General features: G+C 40.5%; 1 protein-coding gene across 1 annotated transcript in view; it reads left to right on the top strand.

The window, feature by feature from the left end:
* The window catches only part of LOC109913188 (mitogen-activated protein kinase-binding protein 1-like), a 148,136-nt gene that overhangs the window by 67,507 nt on the left and 56,572 nt on the right, over positions 1–24,057 (top strand). The window contains exons 11-14 of the mRNA XM_048618239.1: positions 1,928–1,995; positions 6,708–6,829; positions 8,542–8,617; positions 17,258–17,369. Of these exons, the coding sequence (XP_048474196.1) occupies positions 1,928–1,995; positions 6,708–6,829; positions 8,542–8,617; positions 17,258–17,369 (378 nt within the window). The remainder of the gene's footprint in view (positions 1–1,927; positions 1,996–6,707; positions 6,830–8,541; positions 8,618–17,257; positions 17,370–24,057) is intronic.

Genomic DNA, 24,057 nt, shown 5'->3' with positions numbered 1-24,057 from the left:
GAAGGGTCTAGACCCGAAACGTCAGCTTTCCTGCTCTTCTGATGCTGTTTGGCCTGCTGTGTTCATCCAGCTCTACACCTTGTTATATCTTTAATCAAGAAGTTGGTAGTGTAGAAAGTTGTCAAAGGATACAACAGGATATAGATCTGTTGCAGATATGGGCAGAGAAATGGCAGATGAAGTTTAATCCGGGTAAGTGAGAGGTGCTGCACTTTGGGAGATCAAATGTTAAGGAAATGTATACAGTTAATGGCAGGACCCTGAACAGCAATGATGTACAGAGGAATCTTGGGGTTCAGGTCCATAGCTCCCTGAAAGTAACCACAGAAGTGCCTGGGGTGGTAAAGAAGGTGTATGGCATGCTTGCCTTTTATTGGTCGGCAAATTGAGTACAAGAGTCAGGATGTCATGTCGCAGCTTTATCAAACTTCGGTTTGGCTCCACTTAGAGTATTGCGTTCAATTCTGGTTGCCACATTACAGTAAGGATGTGCAGACTTTAGAGCGGGTGCAGAAGAGGTTAGCCAGCATTAGCTATAAGGAGAGGCTAGAAGAGCTCTGGTTGTTTTCTCTGGAGCAGCGGTGGCTGAGGGGAGACTTGATAAAAGTCTATAATATTGAGATGCATAAATAGGGTTGATAGTCAAGAGATGATGAGAACTGCCGATGCTAGTTGATAGTCAGAATCTCTTTCCCAGAATTGAAATGCCTATTACTAGGGGGCATGCGTTTACGGTGAGAGGGGGAAAGTTTTTTACATTGAGAGTGGTAGAGTCTGGAACACTGCCAGAGGTGGTAGTGGAGGCAGATACAATAGGAGTGTTTAAGAGATTTTTAGATAAGCGCATGAATATGCAAGGAATGGAGGGCTATGGACCAAAGTCAGGCAGAAGGGATTGGTTTAATTTGGCATCATGTTCTGCACAACATCGTGAGCTGAAGTCCTGTTCCTGTGCTGTACAGTTCTGTGTTAAGTCCACATAATCAATGTGAAAATACAGTAACTAATAGAAACATAATGCAAAGTGTATTTATATCATTGTACTTTATTTACAACATAAATCGCTTAAATAATAATATAACTTTGCCTTAAATAAAACTTAGTGGCCAAGAGCCTTGTCGCGCACCCTCAACTGGCTGGTCGGCCATTGTGGTAGATTGCAGCATTTGAGGAGAAATTGAATCAATTGTTGATATTTCATGTGGCCATTCAGTTGAACAACAAGTATATTTAACAAGTATTTTTACATTGAGGTAAATAAATTAGAAAGGTATAAGAACTGGACTGAATAACACATTGCGATATTTAAGTTATATAATTTTTGCTAATTTATTAAGAGTACCGGTTCATCAGGTCAGTTAAAACAAAGTTTGCTGACTTGTCAGTACTTAGAAAATTTGACAACTATGATATTAAGAATCATCTACAATTGCTGTACTAACCTTCTAGGGTCCAGGTTGCCGAGTTTGAACACTTGCTTATAGTTGCAAAAGGTCATTGGTAAAGGAAAAATGCCATGAGTCGAGGTTTATTAGATAATGATGCAAAGCTAGCCATATTTGTGGTAGGGAGAATACAGCATATGTTCTAATTGATTAACTGGGATGATTGCAAAAACTTGTTGAGAGAGAGAATATGTTTATCGCTTATGTTTTTTGATGCTGTGCATCACTTTGGATATTTTGTTACCTTCTGAACTGTTATTTGACGATGGTTAAAGTAGCTACAATAGGATGTTTTATATATAGTGTATATTACGTTATGCGGATGTAATCTGTATGTAAAGAAACTCTCTGGAGATTGAGGTGTTACCATATACTGCTAATCTCTATCGATGACTTGAGCATTATTTCTAGTCATGTATGTGCATAATGGGTTTTTAACAACTTTTAATCTGAATTATTCCTTTTATTCTCCCTTTCTGTAGCCAATGATAATGTCAAGATGGTTAGCTGTGGTGCTGATAAAAGTATCTATTTCCGTACAGCACAGAAGGTAAAAGTCTCACTTTGGCCCCAGCATTTATTTTGTGATGCTTCACTTAAACTTCCTATCTATTTGCTTTTACGTTTGTACGGCAACTTGCATCCCCATTAAGGGTTTCCCAAAACATCTTTTACATCCAGTGTAGTGACTTCATTACTGAATTAATTTAGCTGTTTGAAATTCCACAAATTGTTACTATGTGGTTTTATCATGAGTAATGTACATTTGGTTGATTTTTATCTTGCTTTGTTGACTTATTCAGAATCTGGCCGAGTTGGGAAATTCATTGTGTTAAGTGTTACTGGGGAAAGTCTGTATTGATAAATACGTTGCTTAACCCAGTAGGTTTTTATCTTTTTGTTTTCAACCTTTTCTCTTCTCCTAACCTTCGTTTCCTATACAAATGAACTTTTCTAGTTCTCTGCCAAAGCAGCTCTGAAATTATAGAATGGTTGCAGCACAAAAGAAAAACATTTGGCTTATTTCCTTGCTGCCTCTCTCCAAGACCAACTTATTTGGTCCCATTTCTGTCTTTTCCACATAGCCCTGCAAATTTATTCTCTTTGTATAGTTATCCAATTCACTTTGAAAGGCTGTGTTTGAATCTGCCTTCATCTTACATATGACCAGTGTTCTGAAAATAATATTCCTCATCATGGTTTCTCCTTTTTTCTGCAAAGTCAATAAGAGCCGGAGAATACCACACACATGCTCTGAAACTACACCACCGCTGGTCAATCTTGATCTGGTCTTTGCCTCATCTCCAATTTCCTGGCTGATCCTCAAAATCTAGTTAAATCAAAGCAAAATACTTGGATGCTGAAAATCTGAAATAACAGGAACTACTGGAGAGACTCAGGCCTGGCAGCACCTGTGAAGAGAGAAACAGAATTAATGTTTCAAGTCCAGTTTAATTGTTCTTTGGAGCTGAAATGGCCTAGAAAATGGTTCTTCTGCTGTTGACTGAAGTGGAGAAGCAAGATTGAGGGTACCAAGAGCAAAGACAAAGTTAGTATTAATAGTGGTAAAGCAGAGATTGATATGTGAAATAAGTGTAAATGTTAGGTGTGAAAACAAAGCCAATGAGACAAGGCAAGGAAGGATGAGGAATGTAACAAAAATTAAGGGCAGATGTTGTACAACTCTGAAGTTTTAGAACTCTATAATGATTCCTGGAGGCTGTAATGTGCCTAAGTAGAAGATGAAGTGTTGCTTGCCCCACTTGCATTGAGCTTCATTGGAGTATTGCAGCAGAACAAGGACAGAAATGATAGCATGAGAGCAAGGTGGTTTATTTAAATACAGAATACAAGAAAGAGTGTGTTTGGTGGTGTGGTTTAAAGGTAACAATCTCTCCCTTAATGTCTGCAAAATGAAAGAGCTGGTCATTGACTTCAGTAAGCAAGGTGGAGAGCACGCTCCTATCAACGTCAGTAGAGCTGAGGTGGGGATGGGTGAGTGTGTCAAGTTCCTAGGAGTGCTGATGACCAATAATCTGTCCTGGTCCATCCACGTTGATGTGACGGTCAAGAAAGCACAACAGCACTTCTACTTTCTCAAGAGGCTAAGGAAATTCGGCATGTCCATAAGACCCTTACCGACTTTTATAGATACACCATAGAAAACATTCCAGCTGGATGCATCACAGCTTGGAACGGCAGCTGCTCTGATCAGGACTGCAAGAAACTACAGAGTTGTGAACACGACCCAGTCCATCACACAAGACAACCTTCCATTCATTGACTCCATCTGCACTTCTTGCTGCCTTGTAAAAGCAGCCAACATAATCAAAGAAGCCTCCAACCCCAGTTATAATCTCTTCCATCGGGCAGAAGGTACAAAAACTTTAAACACACGGACCAATGGATTCAAGAACAACTTCTTTCCCACTGTTATTAGATTTCTGAATGGACCTCTTAAATTTAAAATTTGAATGTTGACGTTGTTCTTTGTGTGCCTTCTCTGCAGCTTTCCTCGCTCTGTTCTATTACTCTTATGCACTTCATATGGTATGATCTGCCTGTACTGCACGGAAAACAAAACTTTTCACTGTACCTAGGTGCACATGACAATAATAAATCAAATCAAACTGGCAAGTAACTAGGCCCAGCAGCGTCTACGTCTTGAGTCAAAGTTCAAAGATTTCTGACTCTGGAAGAAATTCATCGTCTTTGTCTTATTCTTAAAATGTGCCCTTAAAGATTCCAGAATGAGGGTGACATCCTCATCGTATTTATATTGCCAAGTACCTCTGAATCTTGTTTCAATTAAATCAAGTTTTGTTCCTCAGAAATTAGCCCAAGGTATTGGACCTTTCCTCAGAATCAGTCACGCAGGAAATCAACCTAGTGAACCTAGTTTGGCAAAAAGTCTCTAATGCAAAAAATGTCCCTCCTCAAGGAGACCAAAACTGTAAGCAGTACTACCCTTGGTCTTGCTAAAGGCCACATAAGGTTCTAGGACAGGCCAAACAGAGACAAGCACGGGAATTTCTGGAGGCTTGGTTCTCCACCAAGAAGGCCATCAACAAACAAGTAGAATTACACCCGATATATACACCACTGTGAAGAAAAACTGGAAATGAGGTAACCAGTTCCAACGCACCCCAGAGTTTAAAAACCAGGTGGGAAAGCACAACAATACTTCATCGGAGGCTACACAGATGATGTTACCCAGCAGGGTAATGAAACATCTGTGAACTAACCAATCAGCTTGGTGAGTGAACCAACCACAAAGGCCATGTAGTTGTAACAAAATTTGAAATAAAAGGAGAATACTTGAAATACTTAGCAGGTTTGGTAGTATATGCCCTTGCAAAACTGGAATCAATGGGATTCACAGGGCAAACTGTTTGGTGGTTGGAGTCATACCTGGCACATAGGAAAATGGTGTGGTTGTTGGAAGTCAGTCATTTCAGCCTTGGGACATCTCTGCAGGAGATCATCAGGATAGTGTCCCAGACCCCCAACCATCTTCAGCTTTATTAACGACCTTCCCTCCATTATAGGGTCAGAAGTAGGAATATGTGCTGATGATTGTGCAATGTTCAGCACCATTTATAACTCCTCAGACACTGAAGCATTCAGTGTTCAAGTATAAGAAGATCTGGGCAATATCAAGGCTTGGGCTGACAAATGGCAAGTAATAAAAACCAAAAGAACTGCGGATGCTGTAAATCAGGAACAAAAACAAAGTTGCTGGAAAAACTCAGCAGGTCTGGCCGCATCTGTGAAGGAGAAAACAGTTAATGTTTTGGGTCCGGTGACCCTTCCTCAGAATGGCAAATAATGTTCATGCCACTCAAATGCTGGGCAATCAACAGCTCCAATAAGAGGCAATCTAACCACTGCCCCTTTGACATTCAGCAGTGTTACCATCATTAAATCCCCTCCTGTCAATATCCTCGGATTACCATTAACTAGACGCTCAGCTGAACTTGTCACGTAAAGACAATGGCTACAGAGGCTGGGAATGCTGCAGTGAGCAACTCACTTCCTGACTCCCTATAGCTGTTCTGTCCACCAACTACAAGACACACAAGTCAGGAATGTGATGGAATACTCCCCACTTGCCTGGATGAGTGCAGCTCCAACAATACTGGAGAAGCTTGACACCATTCAGGACAAAGCAGCCCGCTTGCTTGCCACCACCTCCAGAAACACCCACTGTGTCTCCCCCAGTGCTCAGTAGCAGTAGTGTGTGCAATCTACAAAATACACTGCAGAAATTCACTGAAGACTCCAAACCCATGACCACTTCGATCTAGAAGGACAAGGGCAGCAGATACAGGAGAAGACACCATCTTCCCCTCAAATCCACTCACTATTCTGACTTGGAAACGTGTTACTACCTCCTCATTTCACTGGGTCAAAATCCTGGAATTTCCTCCAAAGGACATTGCGTCTACCTGCAGCACATGGATTCTAGTGATTCAAAGTAGCAACTCACTGCCCTCTACACAAGGGCAACTAGGGATGGGTAATAAATTATGGCCAGCCAAGTGAATTTATTTGAAAAATGCTGAGAGAAACTCGAGTCCAGTTTATTCCACCCACATTGCAATAAATGCTAAAATTCTATTTGGCTTAATTACTTCACTTTACCTGAATAGTAACTACTTGTGCTACATGTTTGAAGGCGCTCCGATCCCTCTATATCATAGCATTCTGTAATCTCTCTCCATTTTAAATAACATACTTCAAGTCAAAATTAATACCCCCAACACCACCATGTTCTACCACTCTTTTTAAGATTTCTTTTAAAATTTTGCAACTGATATTTAAAACTCACTCTGTTCTACCAAATATTAATATTATTTCAGAAAATAGTGGGATATTTGGTAGTAAATTTTGAGGACATTTAAGGAAATGGTTCTGCTTTTAGCAAAAACAGATGACTCATTGTTGGATAATAGCTTAATCTCCACATAAAAAATAGATTTCTGGTATTGCTCTTGATGGTTGCTCTGAGCTGTCAGTTTTTTTTTCTAATAAATGAAAACATTCTTGTATCTCATGCTGTCTTGTTCACTTACAGCCTGTTCCTCTGTCCCATAAATTTTTAGCTGGGAGTACCTATTTTTCTTATCTATAGGTAGAAATTACAGTTTTTGTTGGGGGTTGGGGAAATGGTTTGTAGTCCAAATCTTTACACAGCAATGATAGTCTGAGATCCTAGAATTTGAACTTGTCTTTCAGGCAATATAAATTTTCTTTTGGCAGTCTGTTGATGGAATTCAGTTTACACGAACTCACCATGTAGTCGGAAAAACAACATTATATGACATGGATATTGATATCACACGGAAATATGTAGCTATTGGCTGCCAGGACAGAAATATTAGGTATGTTTTCTTCCTTTGATGGGGTAGGGATATGTGGTCTCTCTTTCAAAAATGCATCAAACATTTCTCAAGTCAAGTTGTATGACCTAGAGTAAAATTAATTTGTTACTTTGAGTGCTAATGATTAGGTGAAATATTTCTGGTGACTATAACTTAATGCAAGTGTCAACTTGGTTAACCTACTTGGATAGAGTATCTTGAGAAGTTTTTAAGAAAATGTTTCTGTCCCAACGTGTTGAGCACATTATCTACCTGGTTATCTGTCCTTAGGTTTTACCCTGCCCTGTACCACCTGTAACTAGAAAGGCAGAGTTCAGTTTCCAGCCCCCATTCCCTGACTAACATAAAATTCATGAATTCAGTTAGACTCTCTGCCTTACCCTCAAAATCAGATGTAAAATTATAGCCTACACTTAGCATCTGATCTGTATTGGCATTCACCTGGTTTCTTATCACCCTCTGGCATTGTACAATTCTAGTAGTAAATCCTGAGGTTTAAAACCATGATATTTACAATACCTAACCAATTTCTCAATTAATCCACTCTTCAATTTGATTTCAATTTCGAAGAAACTCCTTTGTATCCAAGTTTGAAAAGTAGTTTGGATTGTAATCACCTTTTAGAGTGAAGTTAATTGAGGAGGAATCTGATCTGGATGAACAACTGCGGTGCATTGTGCTAATATAGAATACAAGTATAACATTAATGAGCCTGTAGTTTATTTCTTGTCCATTTATGGCATTCTGCTATTTTCTTCTGTGCACTGCTTCCCTTATGGCAAACATAAGCAGGTGACCTGCCAAGACTATGGTTGCCAGGATTAGTTTGACATCACTTCTGTCTGTTAGCAAACACTGTTTCCTTCTTTGGTGATTATTCTCTCCCGACATCTTCCCAACCCTGTCATCCCTAACCTCCCATTTGTGGCTGATTTATAAGGATGGAAACTGAAGTATTGCTGTTTCTTCTAATTACTTTTTGTTGGAGTGCAGTATCACTGATTAGTAGCAAACTGTTATTTTTTGCTTCACCCACTACAGAACATGGAGTTGCACAGCATATATTTAGAATAAACAAAGGTCTATTGGTTAAGAGTTTAGGTGTTATTTACTATTGCTGGCCTTTGAACTAGATCTACCTATTTGCATTTGGTTCATAGCTGAACTGTACAGACTAAGAAGATCAAAAGTATGATTCTTCATCTGTGCTGGTCTTGGCTGTGGTTATAGTTGAATTGGATTTTGACTACAAGGCTAGGGAGGGGAAAGATGGAAAAAAAGACAAAACTGTGAATGCTGGAAATCAGAAACAAAATCAGAAATTGCTGGAAAACTCAGCAGGTCTGGCAGTATCTGTGGGGAGAAAACACAGTTAACATTTCAGATCCAGTAACCCTTCAGATCTCAGTTCGGAACACAGGAAAGATGAACCTGGGTTCCTATTCCTGATAGCTATCCTCAGACCCCCTTACTGGAAGCACTGAGGACAGAATTCAATCACGCTTTGAAGTTAGAAATGCAAATAACTGACAAATAACAATAACAATTAACATGTTGTTATTTGAAGCTCTGCCTTGACACTTCTTACATATGGATGGCCATGAAGTTATTCCTAGCAGTCCAAAAGGAAGGAGTGAAGAGGCAAGGAGAGAATCCATTTTATCTGATTCCTTTTAATAAAATTAAACTACCTTTTTATATTGACATTGCAGGGTATTTACCATCGACAGTGGGAAACAAAAGAAATGTTTCAAAGGTTCACAGAGTGAAGATGGAATCCTCCTCAAAGTAAGGAATACAAGTCTCAGCAGCATCTGAAATAGCACTTTTTTAATGCTGACTTTTCACTAATTTTACAGGGGATATAATGCTTTACCAAAATCTATACTACTGCATCCAAAGGTCTTAAAATTAGCTAGAGATGTTGGAAGTGTGGATTGTAATCTTAATGATCAAGAAACTTAAGAATAAGAACTCAAAAAAAAAAAAAGTTTAGGGGGACGTGGGACAAGTCCAGTTTAGGAAACCTGGTTAGCATGGCCGAGTTGAGCTAAAGGACCTGCTTCCGTGCTGTACACCTGTATATCCAAATGAGCATGTTTGAAGTTCAAAAGCTGAATTGCAATGTGATTTGCATCAAAAATTCATGTGCAGACTTGAGTAATGGAGTAACTGTACAAATATGTAATGATCATGTAGGAATAAAACGAATAAATGCAGCACCTGTAGGTTCTAAGCATCACGAGTCAAATCTTCCAAGGAGTGACAATCACAGTTGAATTGCAGTTTCATTCCTTTTAACTTGCCCTCCCCTGGGACCCCCATTTTTCTGGCGTTTAATGTCTGATTTGGATCAGCGCAGGGTCGGTGCTCGAGGTCAAAATATGCTTTTTTTTTTAACAGTGGTAACAAGTATTCCAAGGCTTAAAGATCCAGACCCTCTTACGAGAAAATCTAAATTAGTAAACTAAGGAGGGTGTTGGATGGAAAATGGTAGGGTAATGGCTAGTGAAGTGTTTTTGACTGGATTTAGGAGAAGGGGACCTGGTATTTGGTGAGGTGGTAAGGGGGTGCATAGTTAGTTTTATAGTTAGCCAAAAGTTGGGGTAGGATTTAATCCCTCCAATTTTTCCTGCCTAGCAATAAGGTCACTAAATCAGAATTGTTCTATTCCCCAACTCCAACACGGAATTGGTGATTTTTTTTTTTGCCGGCTTTGAAACACCAGGTGAAAATCAAAGTTTAAATTTCCCGGGTAATTACCACACAGTTGGTCTGTCAGGGCATCCAAGAGGTCCTAATGCTTTTTGAGGAAAGGAAGAGGACTAAAATGTCCTGGATCAGATGAGCAAAAAAAAGAAATTATCCACAAATAATTAATCCACCAATTTCTAATCTGTCTTCTAGAAAGAATGGAGACAGGAAAGTAGGAATTTATAGGTCACCTAACCCAATATATCATTGGGAAATGCTGAAATCCATCATTACACAAGTAGCAAGACATTTTGAAAATCATAGTACAATTGGACAGGATCAACATGATTTTTGTGAAAAGGAAAATGTTTGGCCAAATTTTATTGGGGCTCTTTGAGGATGTAATGAGCAGGATGGATAAAAGGGAACCAACAGGTGTTGTGTGTTTAGTTTTCTGAAAGACACTTGATAAGGGGCCACAAAACCCATGGTAAGATTTCGTGGTGCTAGGTAATATGTTAGCGTAAATAAAGAGATGGGTAGCTCACAGAAGATGGAGCTGGGATTATTTTTAAGTTACCACTGCAACTCATAAGGTGCTAGGGTTATCAGGTGCTTCAACTATTTATAATCAACATTAATTATTTGATGAAGGGACACAGTGTATTGTCACCATATTTGTTGACTGTGGCGTCTGCATTTTTCTCTTGGACTGCCTGGCAGTCACCCAGGCCCTTAAGCTGTGGTATGACTACCCCTCTGAACATGCAGTCTCTGTAACTCTGAGCCTGTTGAGTGTGCTGCAGTGTCTCCTGTTGCATTTGAGTTGTAAATGTGAGGATGAAGTTTCTGTAGCTGGAAGCCTGTGCTTATCTGTGGTCAACTAGGACACTAGTAGAGTCCATGACTTCCCACACATTACAGGTGCCACATTCCACTTGACCAATCTGTGCCTCCATCTCTTTAAATTTAAACTACTTAGTAATTAAGAAAGACTTAAAAAGTTATAAAAGTACTTCCCTTGCGTTATCTTTACGCTCATTCCTTTATCCTACTTTGGCTTACTTTTTTATTATTTTATTTTATTTTATTATTAATTTATTATATTGGCCTGAGCTTCACTTGTTCCTGGTATTTCTCAGTTAATCCCTTCTTTCATAAACCATTAGAAACTTGTCTAATTTTTATTTTTAAATTTATGTACAGTCCCTGAGATTTCCTTGACAGTCAATGATCCAATATCAAGTTCTGTTCACCCACCGCCTCTGTGCTCACTGATTTATGTTGGCTCCTGGATAAGCAGTGCTTTGAATTTTATTTTAAATGTTTATCTTTGTACTTAAGTCCCTCCATGTCTTCCCCCTTTCTATCTTTATTCTCCTCCAACTTTCCTGCTTTCCTATACATTTACACTTATCTAGTTATAATGTAACTGAAAATGAGGTTGTAGACATGCTTGCCAAGCTGGTAGGTTTGGCTGCAAACGTTTTGCCACCGTGATAGGTGACATAGTCAGTGTGCCTCCAGTGAAGCATTCCTTTCAGTTATGTAACTAAAAATGCTGGAAATTCTCAGCAGATGTGGTAGTATCTGTGAAGAAAAAAACAGGTTTCATGTTTCAGGCGTGACACCATGTAATTTCAGCCTTTTGAACATTCCCATTTTAACTGGCAGCCTTCTCTTCAGCTGACAAAACCCTAGGCTATATAGAGGGTCATACAGCATAGAAACAGGTCCATTGATGGTATAGACATGGTGGGTCAAACACCAAACTACAGTTGTTGATTTTGATTAGACTTTATGACCAGGGTGTTCCTGTGAAAATGAAGGAGAAGGATGGCAAGATTTGTGATCATTGGATGACAAATTGAGAGCTGTCTCAAAAAGAAAAAGGAGGCATACAGAAGATTTAAGAAACTGAAGATAGACAGAGCCCTGGAAGAATACAAAGATAGGAAAGAACTGAAACAAGGAGTTAGGAGGGCTGAAAGGGACCATAAAATGTCTTTGGAAATCAAGATTAAGGAAAATCTCAAGGTGTTTTATACATAATGAGTAAGAGGGAGGCTATAAAAAGAGGACGTCCACTCAAGGACAAAGGTAATTGTTGCATGGAGCCAGAGGAAGTGGATACTGTCCTTAATGATACTTTACATTGGTATTCACAAAGGTGGATGGTGAGTTTCAAGAGAGATATGTTGATATTCTAGGACGTGTCTTACCTTGATGCTTTTCAAAACACCCAACGGCACCACCTTTTTCACATTGACAAGTCCCCAGGATCTATCTAGAATGCAGAAGAATGCGGGTGAGAAAATTGCTGGGGCTTTATATGGAGTCACAGGAGAAGTTCTAGAGGACTGCAGAATAGCCAACATTGTTCCTTCTGTTCAAGGAGGGCAACAAGGATTAAACTGGGAAATTACAGGCTGGTGAGCCTTATGTCAGTGGTAGGGAAATTGTGGGAGAAGATTCTTAGAAATGGAATTTACTCACATTTGGAAAATATGGACTTGTTAGTTAGTCAATATAATAATAACTAACTATTCTCCAGGCCTCTGGGACCTCTCCTGTTCATGTTTGAAATAATATGGACTTATTATCGATAATGTGGAGATGCCAGTGTTGGACTGCTACAAAAGCTTGTGATTTTGAATAAACCTGTTAGACTATAACCTGGTGTCATCTGAATTTTGACCTTATTAGTGATAGACAGCATGGCTTTGTGCAGGGAAAGTTGATTCTTCCAAATCTGATTTGTGTTTTTGAGGAAGTGCCAAAGATGATCGAGGGCAGAGTAGCAGGTGTTGTCTAGCAAGTCATTTGACAAGGTACATCGTGGCATGCTGATGCAAAAGGTGATGTCACATGGGATCCACGGTGAGCTGATAAGATGGATAAAAAAAGACTGGCTTAGTCACAGACAGAGTAGTGGTAAAAGGGTGATTTCTGACTGGAGATATGTGATCAGTGATGGGATCCGTTTTGTTTGTAATTTAAAAAAAATATTTGGAGGAGAATGGAGGTGGCTTGACTAGTAAGTCTGGGGACAACACAAAGATTGGGGAGCTGCAAATAGGAGGATTGCCAGAGGACACAGCAGGATATAGATAGGCTGGAGCTTTAGGCGAGAAATGGCAGATGGAGTTTAATCTGGACAAATGCAAGGTCTCACATTTTGGAAGGTCTCGTGCAGGATGGAAGTATACAGTAGATGGCAGAACCCTTAGTAGCATCAACATCTAGATCTAGCTATACAGGTCCACAGTTCCCTAAAAGCGGTAACACAAGTGGATAAGGTAGCCAAAAAGACATATGGCGCACTTGCCTTCATAGGTCATGGCATAAATTATAAACATTGCCAAGTAATGTTGCAACTGTATACAACTTTAGTTAGGCCATATTTGAAATACTTTATACAGTTATGGTTGCCTCACAACCAGCTGGATGTGGAGGCTTTGGAGAGGGTACAGAAAAGGTTTACCAGGTTATGTCGCCTGATTTTGGAGGCTATTAGTCACAAGGAGAGATTAGACAAGCTTGATTTGATTTCACTTGAACATCAGAGGCTGAAGGATGACCTGATAGAAGTTTACAAAATTGAGATACGTTGATAGTCAAAGTCTTTTTCCCAGGGTAGAAATGTCAATTAGGAAGGGATATAGGTTTAAGGTAAAAGAGACAAAGTTAAAAGGAGATGAGAAGCAAGTTTTTGACAGACGGTAGTAATTGCCTGGAACGCACTGCTGGAGGAGATGATGGAGATGAATATAATAGCAACGTTTAAGAGGCATCTTGTCAGATATATCAATTGGGTGGGAGTAGAGGAAATGGACCATGTAGCGGTAGAAGGTTTTTAAGTTAGAAAGGCATTGTGTAGGCACAGTCTTGGTGGGCCAAAGGCCTGTTCCTGGGCTGAACTGTTCTTTGTTCTACACTAATCCTGTTTAACTGCACCTATCCATAGCCCAATCTTTGTGTTGTCCCCAGACATACTAATCAAGCCACCTACATTCTCCTCCAAATATTTTTTATAAATTACAGACAAAAGGTCCCATCACTGATCACATATCTCCAGTCAGAAATCACCCTTCCACCACTACTCTGTCTATGACTAAGCCAGTTTTTTTTTATCCATCTTATCAGCTCACTGTGGATCCCGTGTGACGTCACCCTTTGCATCAGCATGCCATGATGTTCCTTGTCAAATGACTTGCTGGACAACACCTTGCTACTCAATTACCCTGGCATTTAATGTGGTTGTTCAGATGCTTCTAGAGTAACACAGCATGTAATGGGCTCTTTGGTCCAACCAATATATGCCAACCATAATCCCAAATTAAACTAGTCCCACGTGCCTGCGCTTGGTCCATATCCCTCCAAACATTTCTTGATTGATTTTGTTGTCACGTGTACTGAAGTACAGTGAAAAGCTTTGTTTACAAGCAGTTCAGGCAGATCAAAGTAAGCAAAAATGTACAGATCAAAAAGACTAAACAGGGGCGTACAGGTTACATTGCACAGGGCATACGCCAGGCAAGATCAACATTAGCAAGATCAGCATTGTTTGAGGCTAGAGAGTCCATTCATCAGTCTGATAATGGCCAGGATGAGGCTGTTCAGGCTTCTGTATCTTCTGCCTAACAGAAGAGGTTGGAGGAGATCATTATCAGGGTGCCATGGGTCTTTAATGGTGGCTTTTCTGCGACAGTGAGCCATGTAAATGGAGTCCATGGATGGAAGGTTGGTCTCTGTGATGGCCTGGGCTGTGCACACCACTCTCTGTAGTTTCTTAGGGTCCTGGACAGAGTAGTTGCCATATCAGACTGTTATGCACCTGGACAGTATACCTTCAGTGATGCATCTGTCGAAGTTGGTGAGGGACCTTTACGGACATGTCAAATTTACTGAGCCACCTGAGGAAGAAGAGACGTTGTGCCTCCTTAACTGTCGCGTCTATATGGGAAATCCAAGGCAGGTCAGTTATCGTCACTCTGAGGAGCTTGATGCTCTCCACCCTCTCAATCTCCGTTCCATTGATGTAGATGGGGGTGTGTTCTCCTTTCTTTCTGAAGTCAATGATCAGTTCTTTAGTTTTGCCAAGAGAAAGGTTTTTTTCATTGCATCACGTCACCAAGCCCCCTCTCCCTTCTGTATTTTGACTTGTCGTTGTTAGGTATCTGTTCCACTACTGTGGTGTCATCAGCAACCTTGTAGTTGGTGTTCTTTTGGAATTTGGCAACACAGTCGTGGGTGTACAGGGAGTATAACTGGGGGCTGAGAACGCGTCCTTGGGGGGCTCCAGTATTGAGTGTTACTGTGAAGGAGGTGCAATTACCCATCTTCACTGATTGTAGTCTATGGGTCAGAAAGCTGAGGATCCAGTTGCAGAGGGCAGAACCGAGACCAAGGTCATGGCGTTTTGAGATCAGTCTGGAGGTAAAAGTGTTGATTACAGCTTTGCCTTCAATGACCACGAGTCTGACAATAGGTGTTTTTGTTGTCCAGATGTTCCAGGGATGAGGGTAGGGCTAGGGATATATGGGATATACTGTGGATCTGTTATGTCGGCAGACAGATTATAGGGGATTGAGGCGGGCGGAGAGACTGGAATTGATGTAGGCCATGACCAGCCTGTCAAAGCACTTCATGATTATTAAGGTCAGAGCCACTGGGCGGCAGTCATTAAGGCACATTGCATGTGCTTTCTTAGGTACGGGGCTGATGGCGGTTTTCTTTAACAGATGGGGACGACTTCTTGTAAGACGGAGAGGTTGAAGATGTTGGTGAATACCTCATTGGTTGGTCCGCACAGGATCTGAGTGCTCAGCCTTATTCATGTACTCATTGAAATGTCTTTTAAACATTGTAACTGTATCTGCATCCCCCATTTCCTCAGGAAGTTCATTCCACACATGAGCCATTCAGTTTATAAGAAAAATTGTCTTCCTCTTCTCTCCTTAAAAACATGCTCCCTAGTCTTGAAATCCCCCACCCTATGGAAAACACACCTGCCATTCACTTTATCTATATGCTTCATTATTTTATCAACCTCTGTAAGGTCATCTCTCAACCTATGCTCCAGGGGAAAAATATTCCAAGCCTATCCAGCCTCTACATATTATTCAAACTCTCCATTCCCAGCAACATTCTGGCAAATCTCTTCTGAACCCACTCCAGCTTAATAATATCCTTCCTATAACAGGGAGACCAGAAGTAAACTCAGTACTCTAGAAGAAATCTCACCAGTGTCCTTTAAATGTCACGAGTATCTGCCTCTACCATCCCCTCGGACAGCATGTTCCATATTTCCACCACCGTCTGGGTTATAAAATGTTCTTTGGATCTCCTCTAACTCTAACCTTAAACCAATTCCCTCTAGTCTTAGACATGTCTGATACGGGGAAAAGATTCTCATGATCTACCTTGTGTATGCCTCTTAAAATTTTGTATGCCTCAATCAGATCCCCTCCACCATCCCCAACTTCAGCCTCCTCTGCTCAAAGGAAAACAAACCTAGCCTATTCAGTCTGTCCTCATAACTGGACTTTTCACCCCAGGCAACATCCTGGTGAATCTCCTCTGCACGATATAATCCCATCCTTCTGATAATGTGGCAAATAGAACTGAACACAGAATTCCATCTGTGACCAATGTTTTAGAAAATTGCAGCAAGACATCCCTGCTCCTATATTCCAACCCCTGGCTAATGAAAGCAAGCATCCCATATGCTGCCCTCACCAACCCTATCTATCAATGCTGACATCTCCAGTGATCTACGGACTTGTACAGCAAGATCTCTCTTTCTCAGTACTCCCCAGGGGCATACCATTTATTGTGTATATCTTTTCCTTATTAGACCTCCCAAAATGCATCACCTCATGCTTATCAGAATTAAATTCCATCTGCCATTGTTCTGACCAATTTTCCAGCTGACCAATATCAGACAACAGTCTGAGGTCATCCTGCTCACTATCAACAACAAGGGAGGGAAATCCTTCCCTAAACTTTTCCACCACTATCTCCAACTTTCAGCTGCTTCTTGAAACCTAGCTCTTTGGTCAAACTTTTGGTCACCTCTTTTATGCAGTTCAGTGTCAACTTTTAATAACAGTTTTATGAAGCACCTTGGGACATTTTTATTACATTAAAGATACTATCTAAATGCAAATTATTATTTTACATTTTATCTTTTAAAAATTAGGATGGGATTCCATAGGAGTATGGGAATATTTGCAGCATTGAGCAGCCCCAAAAAAGAGTTTGAAAACAGCACCAGTGGCATATTTCAAAAGCCATTAAGGTTATTCAGATTCAGTTTGCAGTCTTGATGTGTTATTTTCATGTTATTCTTTCCATCTGTTGAAATCCGCTCATCAGACTGGGTTGTTCAGCCTTTTCGATCTACGACCTAATTTGTACTGTTCGTTTTCCTGAAACATCTGACAGCTCCCACCCCATCCCACTCCAAGTTGACATTAATAATTGTTAGAGACCTTTGCCTTTACAAAATGGAGGTTGAGCTGGGGCATCTTTACTTAATGTTGACCCTCAAAATAACTACATTTTTTTGGTCTTCAATTGATAGAGTTTTAACAATTGTCTGCATTCCTTTACATTAGTGGCCTTTGTTAATTTGGCAACACAGTTTTTGTAAACATGGTGGATTTTTCTTTTGAGTGTATCAACCTTTAGTTGAGATACCCAACCCTCTGTTGCCTGTTTGGTTTCTAGGTTCAGATGGATCCCTCTGGAACGTTCGTAGCCACTAGTTGTTCTGACAAAAATATTTCCATCTTTGACTTCTACACTGGAGAATGTGTAGCCAGCATGTTTGGGCATTCAGGTACCCATTACATTAATCTACAATTCAGCATTATTTAACTTTTCTGTTTTGTATTTTCAAAGACCGGATGTTGTTTTTTTTAAAATTCATAGACCTAGCCCCTCTTCCTTGGTGAAAATCCAGTACCATGTGGAGGAAATGTATGATTTTTGCAACAGGGATGTTTTTCAGTGGTGAAACCCACTGTCCGCTAATTGCTACAGCCATGAGTGGAATGCAAAAGAATGCAAGAAGCCCTGTAGAAATTACCAAGGCTTCTTAAACAATACCTGACAAACATACAACCACTATAATCTAGAAGGACAAGGGCAGCAGATATGAGAACACAGCTACCTGCAAATTTTCCTTCAAACCATTCCATTCCTTCATTGACACTGGTTTTAAAATCCTGGAACACTCTCTCTAATAGCACTGTGGGTGAAACTACAGCAATTCAACAAGGCACTCATTTTCTCCTTGGCAGCTAGTGTCAGATTGTAGACGTTTGTGGTCACAATTACCTAATAGGCAGTTGATCATTTGTAAGCTATTTCAGATAGTTCGAGTTTAAGTAGCAGCAGTTTAGATGTAATACTTTGTTTAATTGGACAAATAAATTATGTAACTGTGAAAATTGCAGAAGGTTCACTGATACTAGAAGACAAATAGGCTCTTGGCACAGAATGTGCTGGCTGACTTGTGAAGGCAGCATCTGGCTTTCTAGCCGAGGCGTTGGGGAACTCTTCCCTGAGTCTTCCTCTGTTACCCGAGATTGCTGTGTGAAGCAAGGGAGGAAATTACAGGGGCTCTGCCCCAAATTTTCAGTACCTCTCTGGCTACCGTGGAGGTTCCAAAGGACTGGAGGGCAGCTGATGTGGTTCCACTTTTTTCAAGAAGGGTGCTAGGGATAAGCCAGAGAACTACAGAGAAGCGAGTCTCACATTAGTGGTATGGAAACTATTCAAGAAAATCCTGAAGAAAAGAATTAATCTCCAGTTGGCAAGGTTTGATCAAGGACAGTCAAGCATGGCTTTGTCACAGGAGGTCATGCCTAACAAATTTTTGAATTTGTCAAAGAGGCACTCGGGTGTTTAGATGAAGGTAGTGCAGTTCACGATTTATATAGATTTCAGCAAAACCTCTGACAAAGATCCACATGGGAAACTGATGAAGATGATAAAACTATGTAGGATCCAGGGTAATTTGGCAAAATGGGTCCAAATTGGCTTAGTGGTAGGAGATGGACAATGGTGGTTGAAGTTTTTGTGTGAAAGCCTGGTGTGCAGTGGCATGTAACAGGCATCCGTGCTGGATCCGTTATTGTTCGTGATTTATATACACGATATAGACTAGAATGTGGGGAGGATCGTAAGTTTGCAGATCGCACCAAGGTTGCCAAGGCCAGATGATTACAGTGAGGAATAAGGTCTTGGATTACAGGAAAACGTGACTGGGTTGGTCAGATTAGTGACAAATGAAATTTAACTCTGATCATGTGAAGTGATGCAGTTTGGACGAAATAGCAAGACATGGGAGTACTCAATGAATAGCAGGACACAAGGAAGGAACAGAAGAATCGTTGAGTGCTTATCCACAAGCCCCTGAAGGTGGCAAGTTAATACATAATTAAGCAGGTATATTAGGCACTTGCCTTTATCAGTTGTCACCGATTAGAAGATCAAGGAGGTTATGTTGTAGCTGCACAAATCTTTGGTTAGACCACAGCCGGAGTACTGTGTGTAGGAAGATGTGTTTGCTGCAGAGATGATTCACCAGGATGTTCTTTGAATTGGATCATTTTAGCTAGAAAAGATGCTGTTTAGTTTTGGGTTATTTTCATTTTAGAGCAAAGAAGGCTGGGAGGGAACCTGATCGACGTGTGCAAGATTATGAAGGTCATAGACAGGATGGATAGGAAGCAGCTATTTTGCTTTGTTGAAGGGTCAGTACCAAGGGGGCATAATTTTAAGCTGAAGGGCAGGAGGTCCAGAGGGAATTTGAGCCATTACTTTTTTACCTAGGGTTAGTGGGAGTCTGGAATGCCCTACCTGAGAAGGCAGTTGACGCAGAAAACTTCAACTTTGAAATGCCATAAATTCAAGGATCTGAGCCAAGGTCTGGAAAGTAGGATTAGTGTAGATAGGTTGATGCAGATTTGATGTACTGAAGGGCCTCTTCTCTATGATTGACTCCTCTTTTTGGTTTAATTTCCATCTGGAGATGACAGCTCCTGACTAGAACTGCTACCTATGAAGATTGCCTGTTGAGGAATGGTCCCTGATCCTAATCACTTGTTAATATACCCTATTTCTAGGTAGCTTGCACGGTGTCAATGAATTGTTTAAATGTTTTTAACCAATGACTGTGGGCAGTTACTCTCAATGTCAGAATGTCTGTTGTCCCTTTACCCACCTCTATTTAAGATCATAAGATGTAGGAGCAGAAGCAGGTCATTCAGCCCATCACGTCTGCTCAGCCTTTCAATGTGATCATGACTGATCTAATAATCCACCACTCCACTTTCATGACTCGTTCCCGTGATCCTTGATTCCCTTACAAATTAAATATGTGTCTCAGCCTTGAAAATATTAATGACCCAGTCTGTACACCCCTATGTAGTAAAGAAATACACTATTTCATTATCCTCTGAGAAGAAATTCCTCCTCAGGTGTGTTTTATGTGGTGACCCCTTACTGAGGGATTATGCCTTCTGGTCCCCCAAGGGGAAACAACTGTTCCACATTTTACCCTGTCAAACTCCAAGAATCTTGTATGTTTCAGTAAAGCTTCCTCTCATTCTTCTTGCTTCTCACGTGTTCAAACTCTCCTCATCAGAAGTCCCTGTAGACCCTGAATCAGCCGAATGAACCTTCCATGAATTGCCTCCAATGCCTGTATAACTTTGAGTAGATAAGGCGATCAAAATTTTATGGAGTATTCAGTTAGTGCCTTATCTGGATTTAGCAAGACCTCCCTATTTTAAGGTTTCATTCCCTTTAAAATGAATGCCATCATTCCATTTGCCTTCCCTATTACCTGCTGAACTTGTATGTTAACATTTTGTGATTGTATGAGGACTCCCAAATCCCTCTAAGCTGTAGGGTTCTGCAGTCTTTTTCCATCCCCAACTGCCCATAGGACAGTTGAGAGTCAGCTACTTCGCTGTCGATCTGGAGTCACATGTAGGCCAGACCTGGTAAGGATGGCAGTTTCTCTCCCTAAACTATATTACTGACTTTTCCCAACAATTAACAATGGATTTATTAGCCTCTTTATTCCAGATTTTTACTGAACTGAAATTCCACCATCTTCCATGGTGGCATTTGAAGATGGGTCTCCAGAACATTACCAGGGTCCAGCGATAATACCACTAGGCCATCACCTCTCGGTTATGGTACATTCACTTTCCTCATCCAAATCATTAACATATTTTGTAAATAACTCTGGGCACCACATTGGTCCCTGTGGCATTCTACTAATTGCCTGAAAAAGCTCCCCTTATTCCAACTCTGGCTTCTATTAGTTAGCCAATCCTCTATCCATGATAGTGTTACTTGTAATGCCATTGGCTGTTACCTTTTATTAAGTAGCTTAATGTGTGGTATGTTATGGTATGCCTTCTGGAAATCCAAATATATTGCATCCACTGATTTACTCTCTATTGATCTTGATAACTCCAGAAAGAACTCTAATAAATTTGTCAGACATGATATCCCTTTCATGAAGCAGTGCTGACACTGCTTGAACAGATTATGTATTCCTAATTTTTGACTGTTATATCTTTTATAATACATACTAACATTTCCCCAATGACCAGAGTTAAACTAACTGCTTTATGGCTGTTTCAGAGATAGTTCTGAAGAACTCGGGTCTAGGCCCGAAATGTCAGCCTTCCTGCTCCTCTGATGCTGCTTGGCCTGCTGTGTTCATCCAGCTCTACACCTTGTTATCTCTGCTTTATGGCTGGATGTTTTTGTCATCTTCCCTTTTTGTAAAAAGTTGTTACATTGGTAGTTCTCCAGTCATTTTTGGACTTTTCCAGAAACTAAGGATTCTTGAGAGATTGCCCTCATTATATCCATGATTTCTGGAGCTGCTAATTTTAATATCCTAGTAGCATCTCATCAGGTCCAGGGGACCTACCATCCTTTAGCTCCACTAGTTTCCCGTGTACATTTTCTCTACTGACAGTTAGTTATTGCATTTATTACCTTTCCATCTTTGCCACTTGATTTATTTAGTATTTTAGAAATACTGTTAGTGTCTTCTGCCGTGAAGACTGCTGCAAAATATTTATTCAACTCCTCTACCATTTTCCCATTATTATTTCCCCAGCCTTTGTATAAGGGGCCTATGTTCACTTTGTGTCTTTCTCCCTTTTTATATATTCAACAAAGCTCTTGCTATCTGTCCTGGTATTAGTTGCATGTTTACCCTCAAAGTTTGTCTTCTGTCTTTTTTTCGTGATTATCTTTCATTTTTAAAAATTTCCTAATCCTCTGGGTTTCCAGAATCTTTGCCATATTGTATGTCTTTTTCAGTTTGAAAGCTATCCTTCACTTCCATAGTTAACCATGGCTGGCTAATCCCCCTTCCTAGAATCCCTCTTTCTTACAGGGTATATTTTTAGAGTCATACAGCATAGAAACGGGTACTTGAGCCCACTATGTCTATGCCAACCAACAAACATCAAACTAGACTAATTCCATTTACCTGCTGTTGGACCATAGCCTATCATGTCCTGGTATTTTAAGTGCTTATCCAGATGCTGCTAAAGTGTTGCCTCCACCAGTTTGTCAGGCAGCGCTTTCCATATTTCTATCACCATCTGGTGAAAAATCTTTTCCTCTGATTCCCTTTGAACCACTTATCTTTTAAACTTATGACCCCGGCCTTAGACACATCTATCTTGGGGAAAAGGTTCTCACAATCTACCTTGTCTATGCCTCTTGTAATTTCGTATACCTGAATCAGACTGCCTCCTCTGCTAAAGAGAATACAAACCCAGCCTATCCAATGTCTCCTCATAACTGAGGCTTTCCATCCCATATAACATCCTGGTGAATTTCCTTTGCATCCTGTCCAGTGCAATCACGTCTTGGTGTGGTGACAAGAACTGTACGTAGTATTCCATTTGTGGCCTAACAAATGTTTTATAAAGTTGTATCAGGACGTCCCTGCTCCTCCGTTCTACACCCCAGCTAATGAAGGCAAGCATCCTGTATGCTGCTTTCACAACCCTGTCTACCTGTACTGACACTTTCAGGGATCTATGGACTTGTACACAAAGGTCCCTTTGTTCCTTAGAACTCCTTAGGGAACTACCATTCATTGTGTATATCCTTCCCTTATTAAACCTCCCAAAACGCATCAGCTCACACATATCAGGATTAAATTTCATCTGTCATGGCTGTGCCCAATTTACCAGCTGATCAATATCACACTATGTAGCTTGAGACCATCCGCCTCACAATCAATAGTTCCACCAATTTTTGTCATCTGCGAACTTATTCATTATACCTTCTACATTTGCATCCAAGTCCTTCATGTACATAACAAACAGCAAAGATCCCAGCGTCAATCCCTATGGTACACCACTGGTCATAGACTTCCAATTACAAAAACAACCTTCCACCCTTTACGTCTTTTTACAAGCTTATTTTGGATCAAATCGGTCAACTTGCCTTGGATCTCATGGGCTCTTACTTTTTGGACCAGCCTTGCATGTGGGACCTTGTCAAAGACCTAACTGAAGTCCATGTAAACTACATCAACTGCACTACCCTCATCAATATAGTCAATTTTTCAAAAAGCTCAATGAAATTAGTCAGACAGTATCTCCCTGAAATAAATCTGTGCTAACTGTCCCTGATCAATCCTTGCCTTTCCAAGTGTTGATTGATCCTGTCCCTCAGTATTTACAAATAATTTCTCTACCACTGATGTCAGGCTATCTGGAGTCTGTAGTTACCTGGCCTTGCCCCTGCTGCCCATCTTAAAGGAATTGCATTAGATATCCTTCAGTCATCTGATACTTCATCTATGGCCAGCAAAATAACAAATATCTCTGCCAGGGCCCCTGCAATCTCCTCCCTTGCCTTGTGTAGCAGCCTGGGATGGTTCTCCTCATGCCCTAGGGATTTATGTACATTCATGCCTACTAAAACATCTAAAAGCTCCTCCTTATTAATCTTAAAATGCTTTAGAGCCTCCCCATACCAACTGAAATCTCCAGCTGCAACATCTTTCTCCTTTGTGAATGCAGATGAGAAATATACATTTAAGACCTCACCCATGTTCTCTGATTCCACACACAGATTGCCCCTTTAGTCTTGAATAGGCCCTGCTCTTTCTCTGGTAATCTTCTTGCTCTTAATATACTTGTAAAATGCCTTGGGGTTTTCCTTTATTCCTATCTGCCAAAAGATATTTCATGGCCTCTCTTTGGCCTCCTCATTTCTTTTTTAAGCACCCCGCTACATGCACTATAATTCTGAAGGGCCTCCCTGTTTTTCGCACTCTGTACCTAACATATACTTCGTCCATTTTCTTCAAACTCTTGATATCCTTGACATCCAGGGTTCACTGGACTTGCTGCTCTTGCCCTTCACTCTTAGAGGAGCATGCTGGCCCTGAACACTCAGTACACTACTTTTAAAAGACTCCCACTTTCCAAATGTAGACTTACCAGTCTGTCAGTCGTTTGCTG

This window comes from Rhincodon typus, chromosome 39 (genome assembly GCF_021869965.1).
Source record: "Rhincodon typus isolate 14 chromosome 39, sRhiTyp1.1, whole genome shotgun sequence".
Taxonomy (NCBI): domain Eukaryota; kingdom Metazoa; phylum Chordata; class Chondrichthyes; order Orectolobiformes; family Rhincodontidae; genus Rhincodon; species Rhincodon typus.
This window is presented reverse-complemented; position numbering and strand designations above follow the sequence as displayed.